Source organism: Pinus tabuliformis, chromosome X, assembly GCF_031772625.1.
Source record: "Pinus tabuliformis cultivar Carrire ecotype Pingquan chromosome X, CPIR1, whole genome shotgun sequence".
Classification (NCBI taxonomy): Eukaryota; Viridiplantae; Streptophyta; class Pinopsida; order Pinales; family Pinaceae; genus Pinus; species Pinus tabuliformis.
Window position 1 is genome coordinate 1,688,188,006 of NC_142308.1, and position 22,187 is coordinate 1,688,210,192.

A 22,187-nucleotide genomic window follows, 5' to 3' on the forward strand; every position below is an offset into this window, starting at 1 on the left:
GCTTGGACATATTGGAGAGAAGGGCCTTTGAATACTTCACGGTAAAGGTATGGTAGAAGGTATGAGTAATAGCTCTTTGTATTTTATTTTTTGTGAAAATTGTGTATATGGGAAGTAGAATCGAGTGAGTTTCTCCTCTGGTGGTAAGAGGGAAAAACATATATTAGAGCTTGTGCACAGTGATGTGTTTGGACCTATGAAGGTTCCATCACTGGGTAAGTAAGTGTACTATGTATCCTTTATAGATGACTTCTCAAGGAATACATGGATATATTTCTTTAAGAATAAATATGAAGTTTTTGATAGGCTTAAAGAATTTAAGGCTCTGGTGGAAAACCAGACAAAGAAGAAGATAAAGGTACTGAGGAAATATAACGATTGAGACTTTTGTAGCAAGGAATTTGAAGAATTCTGTAAGAAGTGTGGTATAGCATGGCAGAAGACTACTCCATACACACCTGAGAAAAATGGAGTTGTAGAAAGAATGAACAAGATGTTGATAGAAAGGGCAAGAAGCATGCTTAGTGGTGTCAGGTTAGGACAGGAATTCTGGGCAGACGTAGTGGAGACAACATGTTACCTGGTCAACATATCACCTTCATCAGCGTTGGAGGATAAGACTCCACAAGAGGTATGGACTGGTAAGAAACCATGTCTTTCACATCTGAGGGTATTTGGATGTGATGCATATGTACATGTTCCAAAGGAGAAATGAACCAAGTTGGATAGTAAATCTGAAAAGTGCATCTTTATTGGGTATAAGGATGGTTTAAAGGGTTATAAGCTTTGGAACCCAGTAAAAAGGACGGTTGTGTACAGCTGAGATGTGGTGTTTAGAGAGGTGAAAAATGTTATTAAACATGAAGTCCAACCAAAGGAACCTGAGAAGATAGAGTTTGAGCTAAAGGAGGAAGAATCAGACTCTACGGCAACAGAGGAATCAACAGATGAAGAGCCACAAACTTTGGGTGTGAGAAGATCAGTTCGAGAAAGAAGGTAGCCAAAAAGGTATAGTCCATCTGCTTTTTATTCAAATTTTTATTTATCTATTACTAATGATGATACCAGAACTATGAAAGAAGTAGTAGAATCAGAGGATGGAAAACTCTGGAAAGAGGCCATGGTTGATGAAATGGAATATTTGCACAAAAATGACGCTTGGGATCTGGTGGAGTTGCCGGCTGGAAGGAAACCCATTGGCAGCAAACGAGTGTTCAAGAAGAAGACAAATACAGAAGGAAAGGTGGAGAAATACAAAGCTCAATTGGTAGCAAAAGGTTATTCCCAAGTGTCAGGAATTGATTTTGGTGATATTTTTTCTCCTGTTTTTTTCCAAGGAAAAAATACCACGCTTTTCTATTAATGAAGTAATAAAAAAGCTACAAAAAGGAATGCGTTAACATTCAGCCTCTGTTTGCAAGGTCCACAGAGAAATTTATCTCTGTTGAGTTATCATAGTTGTCCATGTCTTTCTTGACCAAAGGACTTTTTGAGTCCTCCTAGATTTCAGCCTGAAACGGCCATATCAAAAATAGAAGTTCAGAAACGTCCACTAGAGATCTTGGGCCTCCTTTTTTGCGGGAAAACAGCCCAATACAAAAAAACTATGAGTTTTAAAAAAAAACTTAAAGCCGAAACTTTGAACCAAACAGTCGGTCCAAAACACAATATCATCTATAAACGAAACATCACAAAGATGTATGGAATACAAAAAGACTAAGGAAAAGGTGGGTGATCCGACACACGGATCAGGTCCTGAGATTGCTCCGTTATCCTCCAAACTCCCAGAACTTGCTGCAGACCTGTTTTAGAATACCGGTCGGCTTCTTCATTATTTTCCCTGTAGATATGAGCAATGGAGAAGTTATTGAAATGAGACTTTAAACTTTTTACTTCTTCCAGCAGGGGGAACAGCATATAATTTCTGCATATAAATTTCTCATTGACCCAATGAATCACATTTGCCGAGTCGCCAAAAATATGAACAGTGAGGATGTTTCTATGGATGAGCCAGCACGGGAGAAGTTTTAAGGCAGATAATTCTGCGAAATTGTTTGTGCCCGACCCAAGTCCTACAGAGGCTTTTAAGGAATGTGAAGGAGAGAGATGTATAATGATTCCGGCCCCAGTGACATTATTTTGGGCAGCTCCGTCAAAAAAAGCATAGGGGATGCCCTCTCTGATATTAAAATCTGCCCGCCTGTTTGAAGAAGTAGAGGCCTCAGGTTCAGGGAGACTAGCATAAATAGCTGATGCTTGAAGAGCAATAACATGTGCAGGGGTGAGCTTCTCGTTGAAAATGCATCCATTTCGGGAGATCCAAATACCCCAACAAACAATGGGCGGAAGATTTCTCAAATTTTTATCGGGGTAGTGATCCCACCAGTAATCCCAAGCAGCAGATAAAGTATCCCCTTCCCATCTCCCTGAGAATTTCAGAAGTTTGAAAATCTCCTCCCAAACTGCCCTGGAGAAAGGACACCTGACAAAAAGATGGTGAATCGATTCTGAGGCTTCCTTACAAAGGGGACATCTGCTTGGCCCCAATTGGAAACGGGCTTGTAGAATGTCCCAAGTGGGAATTTTATTTTTTAGCGCACACCAAAGAAATAATCTGGCTTTTTTAGGACATTTTAATTTGAAGAGGGGCTTTGCCCACCAAACCGGGGGTTCCCACCCTTTTCTACTCATCAAAAAACCATATCCGGCCTTTGGAGAGTAACGGCCTGTTTCTGCATGAGCCCAGACCAGTGAATCATGAACATCCTTTAATCTGACATTCGATCGTTTAAGTTCTTGGATGAAAGCATTCCATTCTTCTTGCCAATGAAAATCCAGATCCAAGTCTTCAGCTGATTTCCATCCCTGTCCCCAAATTGAAGATAATCCCGGGTTTGCAATCTGAGAAAGCTGATTGATTCCTTTAGAGGCTAGGTGTTCCAGCAACCCAGGAGAAAGAGCAAATAATTCATTACACCCCACCCAAGGGTCCTTTCCAATTCGCACACATTCACCATTCCCCACCTGCCAAGCTAATCCTTGTTCAATGATTTTAAAGGCGTCCACTGTTGCCTTCCAAATGACCGAGCAATTTCTCCCTTTTTTGTTTGGGCTTCTTATCCAGTCTTCTAATGGGGTTGGATCAATATATTTCCTTTTAACAACCCTGGTCCAGAGGTTTTCAGCTACAACAATTCGCCAACCTGATTTTGCCGCCAAGGATTGGCAGAAATCCACCAGCTGTTTTACTCCCCATCCTCCCCACTCCTTCGGTCTAGCAATCTTGTCCCAGGCGACCCAGGGGAGCACAGCATTTTCCTTTGAGCCTGACCACAAAAATCTGCTACAAATCTGCCTGATTTTATGAATAATTCCTCTGGGAATCCATGTCAGAGCTGCCCAGAACACAGGGATGGCTTGAAGGACTGAATTGACCAAAGTCAGTCTGCCGGCTCGAGAGAGCCACTTATAGCTCCAATGCGAAATCCTCTGTTCAATCTTAGTCACTAACCAGAACCAATCTTGTTTGTGATAAGATGATGGTTTCAGCCAAAACCCCAGGTATTTGAAAGGCTCATCCATCGGACAGGTTTCAAATGGCATGATGGAAGTAATTGCACTTACCTCATGTCTATTGAAGCCCTCCAAAATGTAATGAGATTTTCTGTGATTAACTTGAAGTCCCGTGGCTTTCAGAAATAGGTCAATAATATCTTTAAGAACTTTTACCTCATCTAGGTTCCCATTTAAGAATAACAAAATATCATCAACAAACAATAGGTGAGAAATGAATAAATTTACAGCAACCTCCAAACCTGTAAACAAGCCCGCCTGTTTTGGTTTTAAGATCAGTCTGCTCAACCCCTCTGCAGCCAGGAGAAAGAGCAGAGGAGACAGCGGGCACCCTTGTCTCAGACCTCGCTGGCTTTTGAAAAACTGGGAGGCCACCCCATTTATCAGGACCGCAAAATTGACATTTGAAATACACCCCATAATCCAATTTATAAACTCTACTTTGAACCCCAGGTGGGTCAGAAGTAATCTTAAATACGACCAGTCAATCCTGTCATAGGCCTTGGATAGGTCAATTTTTAGAACAACCCCTTTCTTCTTTGCTTGTCTGATACTGTGGATGGTTTCCTGTGCAACTCCAATTGCTTCGTGAATTTGCCGACCATCCAGGAACCCAAACTGTTCACTTGAGATATACTCAGATAGATAGGGCTTCAGGCGTACTGCAATGATCTTTGCAATAATCTTATAAATAGTATTGCAGAGGGAGATAGGCCTGAAGTCTTCAAAAGAGGAGGGGTTCTCATTTTTTGGAATAAGTGCTATGAAGGTGGAATTGAAAGAGCTGAAGATTTCTCCTTTCATTCTAGACTCCTCCACCACTTCGGTAAGCTCATCACCAATAATATCAAAAAAATGAGTGAAAAGTTCTATCGTCCAGCCATCCGGTCCCGGGCTTTTATCCTTAGGCATTGACTTTATAATACGCTCGACTTCCTCCTTGTCCACTTCCCTAAAGAGAAGCTCTGCATCTTCTTCATCCACCATCCTTGGAAATGCTTGAGCTGTTCTAATAATTTCCGCCAAGGAGATCCCCCCTGGATTTGAAAAGAGGGCTTGAAAATGATTCTTCCCTAAAGAAGAAATTGCTTCAAAAGAGGACACTTCCCTTCCATCTGGGTCTCTCATCTTCCAAATGGTGTTTGCTATTTTTCGCCCTCTTCAATAATTATGAAAAAACTTTGTATTTTCATCCCCTGCTTTTAGCCAAATGGCCCTACTTTTCAGCCTCCACTCCTCTTCTTTCTCCAACAAAATCTTTGCTTTACCTTTTTCTAAAGACAAAATTTTCTCTTTTGTTTCCTGGGACGCATAGGCATCTGAATCAGGGTCTTCAAGAACCCCAATAGCCTCCTCAATCTTTACCAGCTCCTCATTCTGTTTCCTTCTTCTCTCAGCAGCCCAATCAATGGTTGCTCTCTTAAGTCTCTTCAGATTTTCCATAAAATGACCTCCTTTGCTGACCTGAGAATTCGGCCCCAAATGTCTCCAGGTGCTTTTGAACAGTTGTTGGTAAGACTCCTCCTGAAGCCAGGAGGCATTAAATTTGAAAGGGGAAGCCGGCTTTGCAGGGGGCTTAGTGAGTTCGAGGTAGATTGGAAAGTGATCCGAGTTTCCCCCCTCACCCACCCATTGACGGAACAAAGGGATAAAAGTCGCCATCGTTTCATTGATGAGGAAACGATCCAACCTCTTAGCTACTCTATCTTCGCCCGTTCTTCTGTTCCTCCAAGTCGGCTTTGTCTTTATAATATTTACATCAATCAGCTTTGCACTCTGAAGGGCCTTTGAGAAGAAATCTGATAATGGATCTTCCCTCACGGATGGTCCCCAAGCTTCCGCCAGTCCCAAGGAGAAATTTAAATCCCCCCCAATCACCAAATTTTTGTTCCTTAGGATCTCTTTTGCCAAAAAATTATTCCAAAAAGAAACTCTACCCTGGCAAGGACCATAGATGTTAATAAGCAGCAGTGGCTGGTCAAACTCAGACGATAGAGCCTCCAAACCCAAAACATGATCCGAGCCCCAAATGCTTTGGATCTTTAACCTCCCGGTTTTGAAACCTATAGCAAGGCCTCCAGAATGACCAGCAGCATCGAGAGCAGTAAAGGACCAACCCGGTAAGAGGGAACACATAGAAGATTCAACATCGATTCCCTTACCCAAGGTTTCCTGAAGAAAAACAACATCCGGATGATGACGAGAAATGAGGTCTTTCAGTGCTAGTTTTTTGGGCTTACTAGCTAAACCCCTACAATTCCAGGACATACAGATCATTTAAGAACCGCCTCAGGGGTTTTCGCTGCTCTAAGCGCCCCAGGAATCATCATTTGCTTCCCATCAGCCACATCAAACTTTGCCTTGACTTGAGTCTTTGATAACAAAGATTTTCTACCTCTACCTTTCTTTGAAGGACCCCTAGAAGACTCAGGACTTAGACCACCCACAGATTCCTGAAAATCATTGGTGAGAGGAGAGGGCTTATGGAGGGACCTTAGGTTATAGGTACGAGAGACAGAAGGACAACCCTTTCCCATATTATTCTTTGGAAACACCTCACTGTTCAGATTTAAGGACGGGATGGCTTCTGACAGACACTCTAAGTTATGTGAGAGATCTTCTGAGTTTTGTAACTTAAAAGAGGTTGCCACATAATCATCATTGCACGAAACAGAATTAACAGGGGACAAAAAAGAAGGGGGCTGCATACCGGGAGCTGGATCCTCCAAAGGACCAGCCTTCTCAGCCGCAGGGGTCTCCCGACCTGATTGATCATCCGGTCGATGGTTGAGGCACTCCTCCTTCTGCTGCACATCCTCTTCCCCTTGTGAGGAGGGAACTTCGAACTGGAGATTCTCCTCAGGGACTTCCTCATTTTTCTTTTGGGATTTGGGTGATCCCAGCAAGTCCTCCCATTCCTCCTCCTTCTGATGAAATCCCCTTCTTCTTTTCCCCAAAGGGCAGTCCCTCGCTAAATGCCCGTATTCATGGCAAACATGACATCTGAAAGGAAAGAGTTCATAATCCAGTAATTGTTCATAGACATACTCCTTGTATTGCAGAGGAAAAGATTCCACTAGTCCTTCGGAGGGATTGAGTCTAACCAGGATCCTTGCAACTCCTCTTTCAAAAGTATGGAGATAGGATCTATCCACATCCAGAAAAGTACCCAAATGATTCCCTATCGATTTGAAGACTGAGTCCACCCATAAATGTGGCGGGAGATTTGGGGCCCGAACCCAAACAGGAATTTCATCAACTTTCTCCTTTGCTGCATCAAACATGGGGGTCCAGCGTTTGAAAAAGACCGGTCTGCTCCCGAACGCCCAATTCCGAGCTTCCACCCATTCCATGGCTTCCTTAGAATCGAATTTCACCCTGAACCATCCTTTAAGCAGCGTATCCGTTCTGAAAGACTTTGCTGGGGTCTCCAACCATTGGCTCTCAGCCCATTGTCTTAGGAATTTTCCAGATACGTACCTCCCTCTTGCTCTGCCCACAAGAGTGCACTCGGCAACCTCCAAAGCTTCTTCGACCTGGACATCCATGCCCAAAACCAGATTTGAAACCCGCTTCCTTTTCCACGCTTTCGCCTTCTTTCTCTTATCCTCTATTTTCTCGGTTGCCGGCTCCGGGCTCTTTCCGACAGTAGGCGAAGGTAGATCGCCTTCCTCCTGCCCTAAGGTTTTCCCCTTGTCCTTAGGGTTTTGGAATTCATTGGCCAGTGAGGAATCAACCAGACCCTCCACAGGACTGCCCGCTTCTCCTAGGGCCGAGTGTCCCTCATGCAAAGAATTTTCGCACTGCTTATGGTTTGAGAAGACCCCCTCATGCATAGAATGGAACTGACCCGCATTACCCTCATCCCTTTCAAGAAGACCCGGCAGATGGTCCTTCGAAATCAGATTTCTTTTTACATTCTCCAGGGAGGGCTGTTCTCCCCCAACTTTCCCCACACTCTGAACGCCACCCACCGATCTCCATACTCCATGAAGTTGGGGCGAGTTGATTATATCCTCGAGACCGCCCGATGAAACAAAGTTTTTTGACGGAGAGGAGGACTTACCAACGGGGGAGGTGCCGACCTTCTCCTTCTGTATGCCGAGGTAATGGTGAGGGCTTAAAGGCTCCGTGAGTCTTCCTCCACCCCCATAGCTGCTTGAGAGTTCCAAGCTCTCTTCCAGAAGCCCCTTCACCGGGTTATGCCGCCACGAGACACCTGCCGGAAAAAACACACCAGGGAAACTGTTCGGTTGCCCAATAATTTCATTAATACTCTTCTCCGTGACTTCCTTGCCCCAAACAGTGAGAATATCTTCAGGAGTCGGGTCCAGTGCAACCACATCATTTGAATTTACCATGGTTAAAAACGCTCCGTAAAAAACTGTAACCGACCTACGCTCGAAGCCCGAAGAGGAAACTGTCCAAAACCGCCACCGGGTGCCGGTTCAGGGTAATACCACCAAGTTTGAAGACCTTCATGAGATTGAAACCGTGACCAAACCGTCGCGTTCAGGAAACCGGAAGAGCAGCTGCAGGGCAGGGAAAACTCCGTTTGTCGCTGTCGTAGAGACCACTTTCCAACCTGCTCCCAGCTGTCACTAACTGCCGAAACCTGCCTTTGCCGTCCTTGATGGAGATGCCAGCTAGCCCGTAGCCTGTACTCTCTCTGTCCTCTCTGCGCCATCTGCTTCAGCTAGACCCTAGGCCTAGGGTTCCTGGATCAAACCCTAGCGGCGCCATCCCATGTGCTTTCATCTTCTAAATCGAGAGATGGAGTTAGATGAGGTTGAAATGTTTTTTACAAGAACGAGCATCTTCCTTTTTCTCCTGTTACCAAGGTAACTTCTATTAGATTAATTTTATCTGTTGCTACTGCTTTTGATTTTGAGGTAGAAAAGATGCATGTGAAGACAACATTTCTTCATGGGGATCTAGAAGAGGAGATCTACATGAAGCAACCAAAAGGCTTTGTGGTAAAGGGTAAGAAAGAACTGGTATGCAAGTTAAAGAAGTCTTTGTATGGGTTAAAACAGTCACCAAGGATGTGGTATCAGTAAATTGATATATTTATACGGGGACTTGGCTTCAACAGAAGAAAAGCAAATCAGTGTGTGTATTTTAAATTAATTGGTGACCATGTTATTTATCTGGTTTTGTATGTGGATGATATGTTGCTAGTTGGAAATGACAAAGAAATTATACAGGATTTAAAGACCCATTTGTCCTCCAAATTTGACCTGAAAGATCTTGGTGCTGCAAACTATATTTTGGGCATGGAAATTAAAAGAGATTAGACAAAGAGGAATCTCTGGTTAAACTAGAGGAAGTATGTCGAGACAATATTACAGAGATTTAATATGCAGGATAGTAAACGGGTGAAGGTTCCTATTCCTATAGGTGTAAAGTTATATGATGAATAGTGTCCCAAGACACAAGAAGGGGAAGAGTACATGTCCCGTGTTCCATCTGCAAGTGCAGTCGGTAGCCTATTGTATGTGATGGCTTGTACTAGACCAGACATTGCACATGTAGTGGGAGTATTGACCAGGTTTATGTCAAAACCAAGGAAGGAGAACTAGACAATAGTGAAGTGGGTTTCCAGATATTTGTATGGCACTAGTGATTATGGTTTGTGCTACCAAGGAAGATCAGGATTGGACAGAGTGTTGGATATTCATGGTTTTGTTGATGCAGACTGGGCTAGAGATCTAGATCAGAGAAGATCTAGAAGTGGGTATGTGTTTAACCTATTTGGAGGTGGAGTCAGTTGGATGAGTAAGAGAAAATATGTAGTGGCACTATCAACTGCAGAGGCAGAGTACATGGCAGCCACTCATGCAAGCTGTTAAGCTACTATACCAATAGGTGTCAGATTTCATGATTGACTGATTAAAATCCCTAATATGTTCATCCTTTCCTTGCTGCAAAGGTTTTCCATATTTTGAAAAATGCAAAAAATTAAAAAATGAAAAGAGGGTATACCCTAAAAGAAATATCAAAGGGTAAAAAGAATGAAATGGTCAAAAGAAAAAATGAAGGAAATGAACCCCAAAGAAAAAGGACCAGGAAAGTGTGCATATCCAAATGCCACTACTATTTCATGTTCTGTAAATAAAAGTTTCATAAGCAGTTTGTTGAACTTCATGTTGCAGTTGATGAATGGCCAAACAGCTTAATCTTGGCTAGTTCATGTTTCAATTTCCTGTTTTAGTGATAGAGAATAAAATCTATCCAAAATGTTTAATCTTGGCAGATAAATAGTTAGGTAGAGAAGAAAAGGAGCTCGACAGCTAAATCTGAGCCCTTGGAAGTTACAAGTGTTGATTTAGATAGGCTTATCATGCAGAGAAAAGAAGATTGTTGAGGGTTTTCCAGTTCAAATGCACCCAAAGAAAAAGGAAGAAAAAATGTTAGGTACAATAGGCTGGGTAGGCAGTTCTTGTGTTGCAGAAGCATGCTTATGATTAATTTTGTCTCTCAAAGATGTTCATCTTATTATTATCATAAGTACCATGGCAATTGTTTGGTTACAAATCAAGTGAGGCATGACTAACTTCCCTTCACACTTCTCCCAAAATCACTTACTAACCTCCCCCCAAGGATATTAAGATCTGCTTAATATCACTAAATCACTCCATCTCATTTCCTGAGAAGGGCCTAAGTAAAACCACATTCTTACTTTAGGCAAAGAAGCCACATTTTTGGTGTAAAACCCTTTTCATTCCCCTTTTCCTAAATTTTGCAACATTATGCTTAGCGCGTATTTACTTTCAAAAGGCTTCATATTAACAAATTAACCGTTACTATATTAAATCCCTTGTAATTCTTCCAGATCCCTGTATTATGTATATATAGATATATATAACCCCCAAACATTAATATCCCACCCCGATTTTATTATAAATCATAACGTTGTTCGTCGGGAATTAATGGTTTATCTGAAATACATTAAGAACCCTCCCCGCGCTCATAAGGAGTTAATTAACCTCACGTTAATTAACAAACCCAATCAAGACCCCGCAACCTCGCAAACCAAGGGTAAGTGACCCCGATGCGATATAAAACTTTAAATATATTGTATGGGCCCCGCTCCGTAACCCTGAGTCACCTCCAATGAGCGCCAACCGTCTGATCGGCACCCGCTCATCAGACGGCTCACAATCATATCACGCCCCCCCTTCCATCTGATGTTTAAAGCACGGGGAACTCTGGTATTGCCGCCCGTACCTTGGACGTGTGGCGCATCCCCACGCTGCTCGCGGCCCTCCCCACCAAAACCACTCTGGCCCATAAGCAGTGCGGGCCAATACCACTTATCGCCCTCCCCCTGACCCAACCTGCTGATGTCACTGCCACGTCACTGCAGAGTCACCATCTCGTACCTTTGCGTCATGACAAAACGTCACATCCTGATGATGTCATCTGACCAAAAAGTGCCAAAAATCCCCACGAAAACCAAATTTTGTTAAAAAGTCGAGAAAATGTCATTTTTGCCCATTTCTCTCTACGTACTAATTTCATGCAAATTACGTCCAATTCATTGCTCGAGCATACAATCTGCCACCCGGCCAAACAGAGTCCAGCGTCCTGCTCCGCAGCTCGTCGGTCAACCAGCAATTGCACTGTTCGCCTATAAAATAGGTATTTACCCTAATTCACTTCTTAAACCTATAATTCCATTTTTCCTCTATGAATTTTACCCAAAGAGCTGAATTTAAGCTAAATTCCATCTATAACTCTCATAAAAATACACCTAGAACTGTTGTTTTGCCCATTTTTTCCACAGAAACTTGACCTCCAGTTTGAAAACACAGCAAACAAACATGGAAGCCCCTGTGGCCCTCAATGTCACGCCCCTCAATGCACCTCATAAAGACCTAGATTGGTTACGCTTGGCTGATAGAGATTTTCAAATTAAAGAGTTATCTATTGATATGAACCATCTCCATGCATTTTGCCGAATTAGGAATAGTCATCTAAGCAACTTTGATATCTTTGGAATATGGGAATCCAATCTCCCCAGGTATTACCTTCCCTCAGTCAATGTGTTCCCAGATATTATTCACCATTGTTGTGCCAACTATGACCCTGTCAGTAAAGCAGTTATGACCCCATCCCAAACTGTTCTCTTTTACATAACTACTGAATCTATTAATGAGATGTTACACTTCCATCCATCTCAGCCCCTTGCTCGTCTTTCCATGAGATTTTCGCTTGAGCAAGGCTCTCAACTGCCCACTTCAGAAATAACCTGGATTGCTTTATTATTCATGAAACCAGATTGCCAGCCCCAAGGCCCACCTCCCTATGTGCATGCCTGGTTCACTGAAACAGGCAGGCTTATTCTTGACATGATATCCTTTATCTTGGGATTCAAAACTAGTGAGTTTGTTGATGAGACCATCCTAGTTATGTTGTCAATGTTTACTCCAGGACAACTCCCTGCTGTCAAATATGATTATGCCTCTTTCATTACCAATAAAATCAATGAGCAATTCATAAATCTGGATAGAGAAGAGGCCACACCCATCAGTGGACCTGCAGAATAGCCAGCTGCAAAAAGGCAAAGACTGAATCCTCTGTCTAAAGAGGAAATCATTGAAGAAACAATAGAAAGTCTCAGAGGTGAGAGGGTAACTAGCCAACAAACCTCCCCAGTGATAGAGACATCAACTAGCTCACATAGGCAAAAGCTAGAAAGGAAGCATAGTGTGGAAGTTTCATCCACTAGGCCATCAAGTAAGCAAACCTCTGACATCAAAAGGACATTCACAGAGATAAAGGCTAAAAATGATCCACTAAGCCTGCAGATTTACAATAAATATCTTAAAATGGCCCCCACAAAACAAGAAATATTGATGTCTGCCTATGACATTAAAGAAGGGAAGATGATCATGAGTTATTTCAAGCCCAAGGTGTAGCAACCACAATCAGTAGATGATTATATCAGGACAAATCCGGAGGTCTTGGCCAAGGACATTCATCCAATAGACCAGATTGAGCTGCATAAATAGACTGGAGAGATGGTATACTCCACACTAGCTGACAAAGCTATGTTAGCTCATAAATTGCAAAACTCCTTGAATAATACCTCTGCTCAGTTGGATTTAGAGAAAGCTTCTTCTCTAGCAAAAGACAACAGGATAAAATCGTTGGAGGAAATCATCATTGAACTGGGACATGATCCCAAAGATGCCAAAGGCATAAAAGCACTAACGAAGAAAAAGGAAGAGGACATTGCTGCCCTCAGAAAATAGCTCAAAATGCCTCCTTCTATGCATCCACAGACAACAGATGTTGTACAACAGAAATCAGAAGAAGACATGATGGACCTGCTCATGAGACTTAATGAAAGATTGAGTGAGATAGAACAAGCATTGGAGAAAGATCTACAAGAAAAGCAGGGAGATTCGACCTCCCAGCCACCTGAAGTAGCTCCAATAGTGACTACTACCCCCTCCATGCTTATAACAACATTGCCTCCCACTGTCCCGACATCAACAGTAGAGGTCATCACAGGAGCAACATCAACAACAATAGCACCAAGCAGCAGTACAGATATGAGCAGAGCAATTAATAAAAGCCATGGAGAAATTGAAACTCCAAGTGTCAGAGCTGAAGCAAGTCAAAGAAAAATTGGCAAAAATTGAACAGAGTTATGATAAATCCAAGATGAATGTGGCAGAGAAAACAAGGGAGATCAAAGCTTTGGAGAACAAGGTGAGATCATTAGAAAAGGACCTCTCTCTGCATAAACCTCTAGCAAAAATTAGGGGAATTTTGTGGACCAACATCACTCAATCACTTAGTGATGTGTGGAGGTCTATCCAAACCATTTATGAGCAGATTGACTTGATAAGAGTGGCCCAAGTGGAGATTCAAAAAACAAGAGCCTTATTGGGACAGATGCCTGAGTAAGCTAACCGACTAATACATTTTTTGAACACCAAGACTAGTGAAGAAGTGGAAGAACTGGAAATTAGAGACATAACAGGCACCAATATAGACATCAAAAGAGTTCTAACCATGAGAACTCTAATGCAAAATTTGGACAGAAGATGCCAGTACATGCTGGTAGAGATTGATTCTTTCACAGAAAAGTTTACAGTCCTGCATCAAAAAGGTTTGCCAAGTCCTTTCGGAAGTAATGATCATTTGATGAAACACAAAGACTATGTATATAAATTGAATACATATGCTATTAATCAAGTTAATACATCATCAAGTACTTCAGGAGAGAATGCACTTCCATCTGGCCAAGCCCTATATGACAGCCTGGAAAATTTGTTCTACATTGAGCACAAGGTGAAGCATATGTTCACCATCCCACCTAATTTCTTCAGGTACACAGAGACTGACGAAACTTTGAGGAACCTTCAGAGACATAAATTACCAGGACCAGAGTGGTGGCAAAGTATGTTAGAGATCCTATAAACTTATATTTGGTCAATTCAAAATTTTGGATCATCTACTATAATGCAGTGAACAGAAATGAATCACAGTCATGCGGGTCAAAGCACATCACATCAGAGTTAAAGAAAGTCTAGGCAAGGCAGAATAACCAACACAGAGTATCAGTAGAAGACAGCCGTGAACCAAATTGCAGTACCTACCTCCAGTACATCTCATAAAGACGGAACAGCCAGCACAACATCAAATTTATTACATCAATTTATTGATCCCCTATTTTCGAGACTATCTGTCTCTATCTTTGTAAAACACATTAATGATCCCCAGATATTATCTTCTTCAAATATTTTGTAACATATTTGATATTTTTGTATAAATACCCCCCCAGATGAAGGATTTGGGGTTGGTTGATTGGGAAGCATTCTCAGAATTTGCTGTAATTCTGAAGTTTTTGGAATAAAAGTTTGTTGGAACCATTTTTGTATGGCTTACTAAATGAGGAATTGCTACTAAGGACCATGCTACAGAATTATTGAATCATCTTATGGATAAATAAGTCCCTTCTAACTTTTGTTTTAGAGTTTCTATGTTTTATCATCTATGTTTCGTGATCTAAAACATAGAGAGAAAGAATAACTCAGAATTTGCTTGATTACACTCTGTGTTCAGTATTTATTATTATCAATGTTTTCTTCAGAATTAGAATAAACAGTGAATTCTAATTGCTCATGTTTCCCTTGATTCTTTCATCTTGAATATTTGCTAAGGAATTATTAACTTCTCCTTAACAGTAGTCAGCCATTTTCCCTCTGTCAACATGATGAAGGATTCTTAATTGCCCTTCACCCATTAACAACATTCCACCTAACTCCAGCCTATTAATTGTTCCATGTTTGATTACCTTTCTCTGTGATACCATCCTTTGTTGAAAAACCAAATCCAGAAAGCTATCCTTCTTTGACTCCATCATGCCCAATGGACTAAAACTTTTCAGTTTTACCTCACTGTTCTATTGAATTTCCATCCCTCCAACCAAAACTCAAAACAAAACCCTTGCACTTCATAGCTAGCCCAATATATTTCAAAACAAAGCTAAATTATATAGAGAGAGCTGTCTCTGGATGCAGATTAGCTAGAATATGTATCTAAAAGATTGGTATGTGGTTACCTCGGTCGTATTCCCTTTCTTACAACTTTAGGGAACAACCTGAGTGAGAACATCATTGGTGACTTCGTTGGGGAACTAATTAATTGTTTGTTACTACTGTCTATTTCATAAACTACAGATGGAGCCTGAAGTTGGCCAGGTAGCCTTTGAAACTGCTTTTGTCTTGCAATTGCAGAAATAAATGAATGCTACTTCAGTCTATCTCCAGTCTAGTTTATGTATTGAACAGTTGTCCCAAATACTTGATCAGTTCCTTGTTTCAATAGATATTTAGGAAAATTCAAAAGTCCCATATTTAAAACTTCCTACGAGATACTGTTAAAATTGTACTGTTAAAATATTTCAAGAAAAACCAAAAACATACTCAGAAGCTGGCTCCAAAGAAAAAGATCCGTTACAGTAGATCAAATCCTGATCCAAATCCCCCACCTATCTTTGAAAATCCTAATCTGATTCCTAAGAACCTTAGAAGCTAGAAGAGCCAAGAACATTCTGCTAGTTCACCACTTGACACACATCAGCAGAACCCTATCCAATATGAGCTTACTCCTGGAAAAGCACCAATCCTTTCTGCCATTACTGTTGCTTCTCCTAGTTCACCATCAACACTTCAAGCCATCTTTTCCACTCCCCCATCTACAACACATATTTCAACTGTTATCCCTGCTCTTCCAGCTATTACACTTATCTCTGCTAACATGGCAAACCAATATGCTCCCCTGCAATTACTTGCAAATCTAGGGGCCATGCCTCAACATTATCAAAGAAAAATCACCTATTTTGATGGTACTAGCACTTTCACAGCTCAGCAACATACTAAGAAAATGACAGATTATTTTGAAAACTATGAGATTGATGATGATGATGTCAGAATGAAAGTATTTGTCCAAAGCTTAACTAGAGATGTTAGAACCTAGTTTAGAGCACTCCCTGCAAACACTATCAATGATCCAGAGGCTCTTTATCAGACCTTCTTGAACAGATGGGAAAATAAGAAAGATCCTCTCCACATTTTATCAGAATATGAAAACTTGAAAAGAGGCTCACAAGAAACTGTTCAAGATTACTATTCCAGATTTAACAATGTATACAACACTATTCCTCAGTATCTCAGACCTCCACCAGACTTGGCCTTGATCAAATTCCCTGATGCATTTGATTCTGATATGGCATACCAACTTAGGGAAAGAGCTCCTCGAAGGCTAGAAGACATGCAGAGTATAGCTGTCAGCGTTGAGGCCAACCTAATTTCTAAACGAGCTCGAGCTAGAGCTGAAAGAAGGATACCCATGAAAGAAGAACCTTCTGCCTTTGAGCAAAAATTAGATGCTATCATTAAAGGCATGGATAGACTTGGTGATAGAGTAGAAACTATTGAGATAAAATCCCCTTGGGATGGTCAAGCAAGCAATACTGGGAGAAATCCAAACTTCAGAAAAAACCAGAACTCTAATACTAGAAAGGCTGGCCCCGACCAAAACATTAGACCTCCATTCCAGGAAAACTCTGCTGAAGCTTCAACCTCCAGTGAACCAACATAAGATACTAAAATTAACTTAGTGGGTCTCAATAGTGAACAACAACTTTTCTTGACCCAAGAAGACCAAGAAGCTCATACTTTTAATCAATTCCCAATCTAGTCAGGTGAATCATTTGATTTTAGGGAGGGATATGACACAACCATTTATGAAGTTCACAAGAAATATAATCTGAGAAGCAGGACAATAGATGTCCCTGAAGAGAGTAAACAGAAAGAAACCAAGCAACCTATCAAAGCTAAGGTTAAGAACCCTCCTGTACAAACTTCTCCTAAAACAATTCATAATCCAAATCATCCAATACTTGAAGATGTATTAGATAATCAACAACCTAATAAACAACCTTCCACTTCTATTCCTCCCAAAGGAAAGGTGGAAGAACCTCCAGAAATTCACATAGAAGCAACCTTAGCTCATAACAACACTCCTGTAAAAGAGATAGACATAGAGAATACAGCAGAAAAAAGAAAATCTCACTGCCCGCAATGCAAAAGTACAAACTGAAAATCATTTCAACATTGAGACCGAAATAGGCAAATTAAAAATAGCAATTCCATTGTCAAAATTGGCTAAGCATGATGTATACAAAAATCAAATCAGCAGATCACTCCAGATTTCGGAAAACAAAGATGCAGTAAATGTCCTTGTTGACCAACCAGAATTAATTTTTGGCCCTGAGGTAAACGGAAAATCGGTATATGGAGGGGTTCCTCCTTTCTTTGTAAGTCTGAATATTCATGATAAAATACTTCATAATGCAATGTTTGATTCTGGTGCTTCTCATAATTTAATGCCTAAACATGTGATGGAAAAGTTGGACCTAGATATCACAAGGCCATACAAAGACTTATTCTCTTTTGATTCAAGCTAGGTTAGATGTCTAGGATTGATCAAAGATTTATGTGTATCATTAGTTCAATACCCTGCCAAGACAATTTTAATGGATGTAGTGGTAGCTGATATTCCACCAAAATATGACATGTTGTTGTCTAGATCTTGGGGTGCAAAGCTCCAGGGATCTTTACAACTGGACATGTCCTATGCTACCATTTTAGTATTTGGCCAGCCAAAGAGATTGTACTGAGAAACTCTAATGAAATATGTGGTCAGTAGCCAAGAGAAACCCTAGAATTTTCCCATCTATTCCATGCATTCTGACATGGAATCCTTCATCCTATACAATGTTGAAATTTATCCCCCAACTGATGTCAAGGCTTTACCCTTAGAATAAGAAAAAATCATAAATGGAAAATCTAGTGTTCAAACTCAAGAAATTTATGAAATAATTGATATAACAGACACACAAAGGAAACCAGATGAAACTAAAAATCCAGATTCCCCTAGTAAAAAAATTTCTAAAACTCCTGATACTAACTATGAACATGAGATCCTTTGTTACTTAGAGTTTGATGGTTCAGTTAATAAACTAGGAGCAGGAGCAGGAATTTGGGTACATAATATGGAAAATGATCATGCTGAAGGACATGCATACAGGTTGAATTTTCGATGCACTAATAACATGGCTGAATATGAAGCTCTTTTACTAGGACTCAAGTTGATTAAAAATTTAGGGGCAGTCAAGATATCAGTTTTAGGAGACTTTGATTTAGTAATTCAACAAATGAAAGGGAACTTCCTCACAAATGATCCCAGATTGAGATCTTACAGAGGAGAAGCAATTGAAACACTCAATACCTTTCTGGAAACATGGCTTGCCAAGATTCCAAGGAAACATAATTTTCATTCTCACAGTTTGGAAACATTTGCCAGCACTTGTAAACTTCCATTTGAACCCAATCATCAGTTTATGGCTGAGATTAAACACAGGGCAATTATACCTGACAATGTAAAAAACTGGCAAGTGTTTGATAGTGATACTCAGATTAATAATTTCTTGACCTTAAAAGAAGAATTTTCTAGCACTAATATGGACACGGGCACTGTTGGAGAGGTTGATCAAATAGACAAAATTGAAACACACATTTCAACGAAAACTGCAACATAGATACTACATCCAACGAAATTTACCAAGAAAGAGTTGCAAGAGCTTAAAGAAATAAACATCGATGAAACTATTGGAGGAGAATCTGAAGTTATTTATTTAAAAGATAATTATTTGCCCACGGGATTAACTCCTTTGGAAGACTTCTTTGATTCTAATGATATACCAAGGAAACCCAAAATGTAGCCCCTAAACGCAGACATTGAGAACTGTAACATAGGAACTGAAGAAAATCCTAAAATGATTAAATTATCCAAAACCTTTCCCCCTGACCAAAAGCTTAAATATGTTGAACTCTTCAAGGAATTCTAGGATGTTTTTGCCTGGAGCTATGAAGATCTCAAATCTTATGATACTTCTGTTATTCAACATACAATACCCCTCAAAGAAAATCAGAAACCTTTCAAGCAAAAACTCAGAAGGGTAAACCATGTACTCCTCCCTTTAATTGAAAAAGAAGTCAAAAGAATGTATGAAGTTGGGATAATTTCACCTATCAGATTTTCAGAATGGGTCTCTAATTTAGTGCCCACTAAGAAGAAAATAGGAGAAATCAGACTATTTGTAGATTTGAGGAATCTAAATAAGGTTTATTTGAAAGACCACTACCCCTTACCTAAAATGGACCACATTTTACAAAGGGTAGTAGGTGCCTCTAGAATTTCACTGTTGGATGGTTTCTCGGGCTTCAACCAGATTTTAGTTCATCCTGATGATCAAGAAAAGACTGTTTTCACAACCCCACGGGGAACTTTCAAATATATAAAAATGCCATTTGGACTCAAGAATGGAGGGGAAACCTTCCAACATGCAATGGACATAGATTTTTCTAAACAAATTCATGATTTTCTAGTCATATACTTAGATGAGTTTAGTGTATTTTACAAATCAGATCAGCAGCACCTAGATCATCTGAGACAAGTGTTTTTAACTTGTAGAAAATATGGTATATCATTGAATCCCCAAAAATCCTTGTTTGGTTTAGAAGAGGGTAAAATGTTAGGTCACATAATCTCAAAAGATAGCATCAAAATTGATCCTGATAGAATAGAAGCCATTTTACAAATACCACACCCTAGAAATGTCAAAGAACTTCAAGCTTTCCTAGGGAAAATCAATTTTTTAAGAAGATTCATACCTAACTTGGCTGAATTAATTAGATTGTTGAATAATATGCTGAAAAATGATTCCAAGGTTAAATGGACATTGGAAGCCAAACAAGCATTTGAAGAAACCAAAATAGCTTTGACCAAAACACCAATCCTTACAAGCCAAAAATTTGACAGAGACTTCATAATCTTTTGATTTGCATCAGAACATACTATTACTGCTATTTTACTACAGAAAGATGATTAAGGATGTGAAAAACCTATAGCCTTTTTCAGTAAAGCACTGAAGGATGCACCACTAAAATACCCAATCATGGAAAAACAGGCTTATGCACTTGTGAAAGCCATAAAAAATTCAGAGTCTACATACTATACTCCCATATAACAGCCTATGTGCCAAATGTTGTTGTCAAACATATCCTAAACCAAGAGGGGATTGAAGGCAAAAGAGGTAAATGGATTGCTACTATACTGGAGTATGATATTGAAAGAAAACCTACAAAGCTTATAAAGGGACAGGGGTTGGCTAAACTCATGACTGAAACCAATTGCTAAACCCTGGATATCAATGAACTAGATAATGAACAGGAGATGGGGACTCCACAAATTAGCCAGGCCTTCCTAGAATCACCTTGGTATGCTGATATATGTTATGTATTATTAAACCTGTAGGCTCCTCCAGGGTTATCCAGAACAAAGAAAACGTTTTTGAAAATGAAAGTGTTGGGCTCCAAAAATGGCATTCATTACCATACATTTTTCACCTATGCTTCCATTATTTCGCTCACTATTCATCACCTTGTCACTCCATTTTCCCTACTATTCACCATTAATGGGTCTCATTTATATTTTCCAAATATTATTTCTTTTTAAGCATTTTTGAGAGAAATTCTTGATCAAATATTAGAAAATAATATATTTTACTTTATATATGGAAAGTGGGTTGTTTTGGTGACATGTGTAGGTTGCAAGGAAGCTTCCAAGACACCTTTATGTGGCCTTGAATGATCAAATTCGAATTTGATAAGATACACCTCATGGAAAAGATCATGGAGAAGATCATGGACCTCATGGAGGAAATCATGGAGGATAGGGTTATGTGTCTAGATGGTTGAGAAATGTATGGAACTAAAGAGAGATTAGTGGATCATCATTATGAGTTTGTTATCTCCTCTCATTGTATAAATAGGAGTACCTCCTCCATTCCAAAAGGAGGACTCTTAGAGCATTGTATCCAACTTATGATGGAATAGAATAAAGCTTTGTTTGACATATATTTTCATTATGTAGTTTTAGAAATAGTTTTCCATTATGTAGTTTTAGATATAAGTTATCTTAATGTAGTATATGGAATGGCTTATTACTTTGTTCTTAGGAGAATTGAGCTCACTCTAGAAGGAGCAAAGGAACTTGTTGTTTCATATTAGATCTTATTTTATTTAATTGCTTAGATGTTTGATGTTTGAGGATTGGTTTGATGAATGAGTTTTGATTAGAATCTTATCAACATATGAGAGGACAACAAAGAGTCTAAGTTAGGCTCTCTCTCTCTATTTGATTTGTAATTGGAATTCATCTTTTTGCTTTTATGTTTCAAGTTATTTCATTTAGTTTACGCTTATGGATGAATTTTAGTCTAGTCTGGATTAGTACAAGAGAGGACAATCAAGAGACTAAGTTAGTCTTTCTCTCTTTGAATCTAAACAATAACTAAGTTCATTCTCTTGTCTTTATTTTAAGTTTCTAGTTTTATGATTTCTCTATGATACTGTAGGGAAGGACAACCAGGATCTCCTTAGTTAGGAGCCTCTTCCCTTGCATATTGTATTGAATCTTAAATAATTTCATTAGACATAGAATTAGTTGCCTACTCTTGCATATATATTGCTGGCACCATCACAAGCTGACGAGTTTCCCTGGTCGATAATTTATGCAGCAATTTAAGTCCAATAAATTGCCCAACATTTTGGCGCAGGAGTTACGTTTTGAAGAGCAGTTTGTGATCGAACCAGGGCAAATCTGGATAAACGAAGACATGGGTTGTTTCCACAATAGAATGAATTATATAACCCAAAAATCGTTTGCTTAAATTCCTAACAGTTTAAGAGTAAATCGTGGTTCTTCGGGACCCTATTTTGATAACTGCGTGAATAAAAACTGTTTTTCTTTACATTCATTGCGCTTTTCTATAAGAACACTAGCTGTAGAAGCTAAACAATTTAAATGCAAATAGCGAACAAGACATGCCTCTGCGAAAGAAAAAAAAAACATGTGAAACCACTCCAGCACTAAGGGTTTTAGGAAAGGTCAGATCTAACTGCTGGAATATGTGCAGACACAAAAGTTGGCAGCGAAATGGCCAGGGGGATCTCTGGAGGCCAAAA

The 22,187-nt window shown here is 40.0% G+C and overlaps 2 protein-coding genes across 2 annotated transcripts; both read right to left on the minus strand.

Annotated features, from left to right (window-relative positions):
• Positions 1 to 1,716: 1,716 nt before the first annotated feature.
• Positions 1,717 to 4,560, minus strand: LOC149146503 (uncharacterized). The gene is made up of 2 exons (XM_089452789.1): positions 4,413 to 4,560; positions 1,717 to 4,235 (listed from the first exon to the last, which is right to left on the minus strand). Exons 1-2 carry the CDS (start codon positions 4,558 to 4,560, stop codon positions 1,717 to 1,719), a joined length of 2,667 nt encoding a protein of 888 aa, XP_089308915.1.
• Positions 4,561 to 4,734: 174 nt separating this feature from the next.
• LOC149146504 (uncharacterized) lies at positions 4,735 to 5,235 on the minus strand. Its single transcript, XM_089452790.1, has one exon. It carries the CDS (start codon positions 5,233 to 5,235, stop codon positions 4,735 to 4,737), a length of 501 nt encoding a protein of 166 aa, XP_089308916.1.
• Positions 5,236 to 22,187: the final 16,952 nt, after the last annotated feature.

What these genes read in the sequence shown, in the direction of transcription:
- LOC149146503 (XM_089452789.1), bottom strand. Translation starts at nt 4,560, where the DNA reads ATGGTGGATGAAGAAGATGCAGAGCTTCTCTTTAGGGAAGTGGACAAG. An exon ending in TCATTTTTTTGATATTATTG is followed by an intron (nt 4,236 to 4,412) that starts GTGATGAGCTTA and finishes AGATCATTGCAG; the next exon opens with TACGCCTGAAGCCCTATCTA.
- LOC149146504 (XM_089452790.1), bottom strand. Translation starts at nt 5,235, where the DNA reads ATGGCGACTTTTATCCCTTTGTTCCGTCAATGGGTGGGTGAGGGGGGA.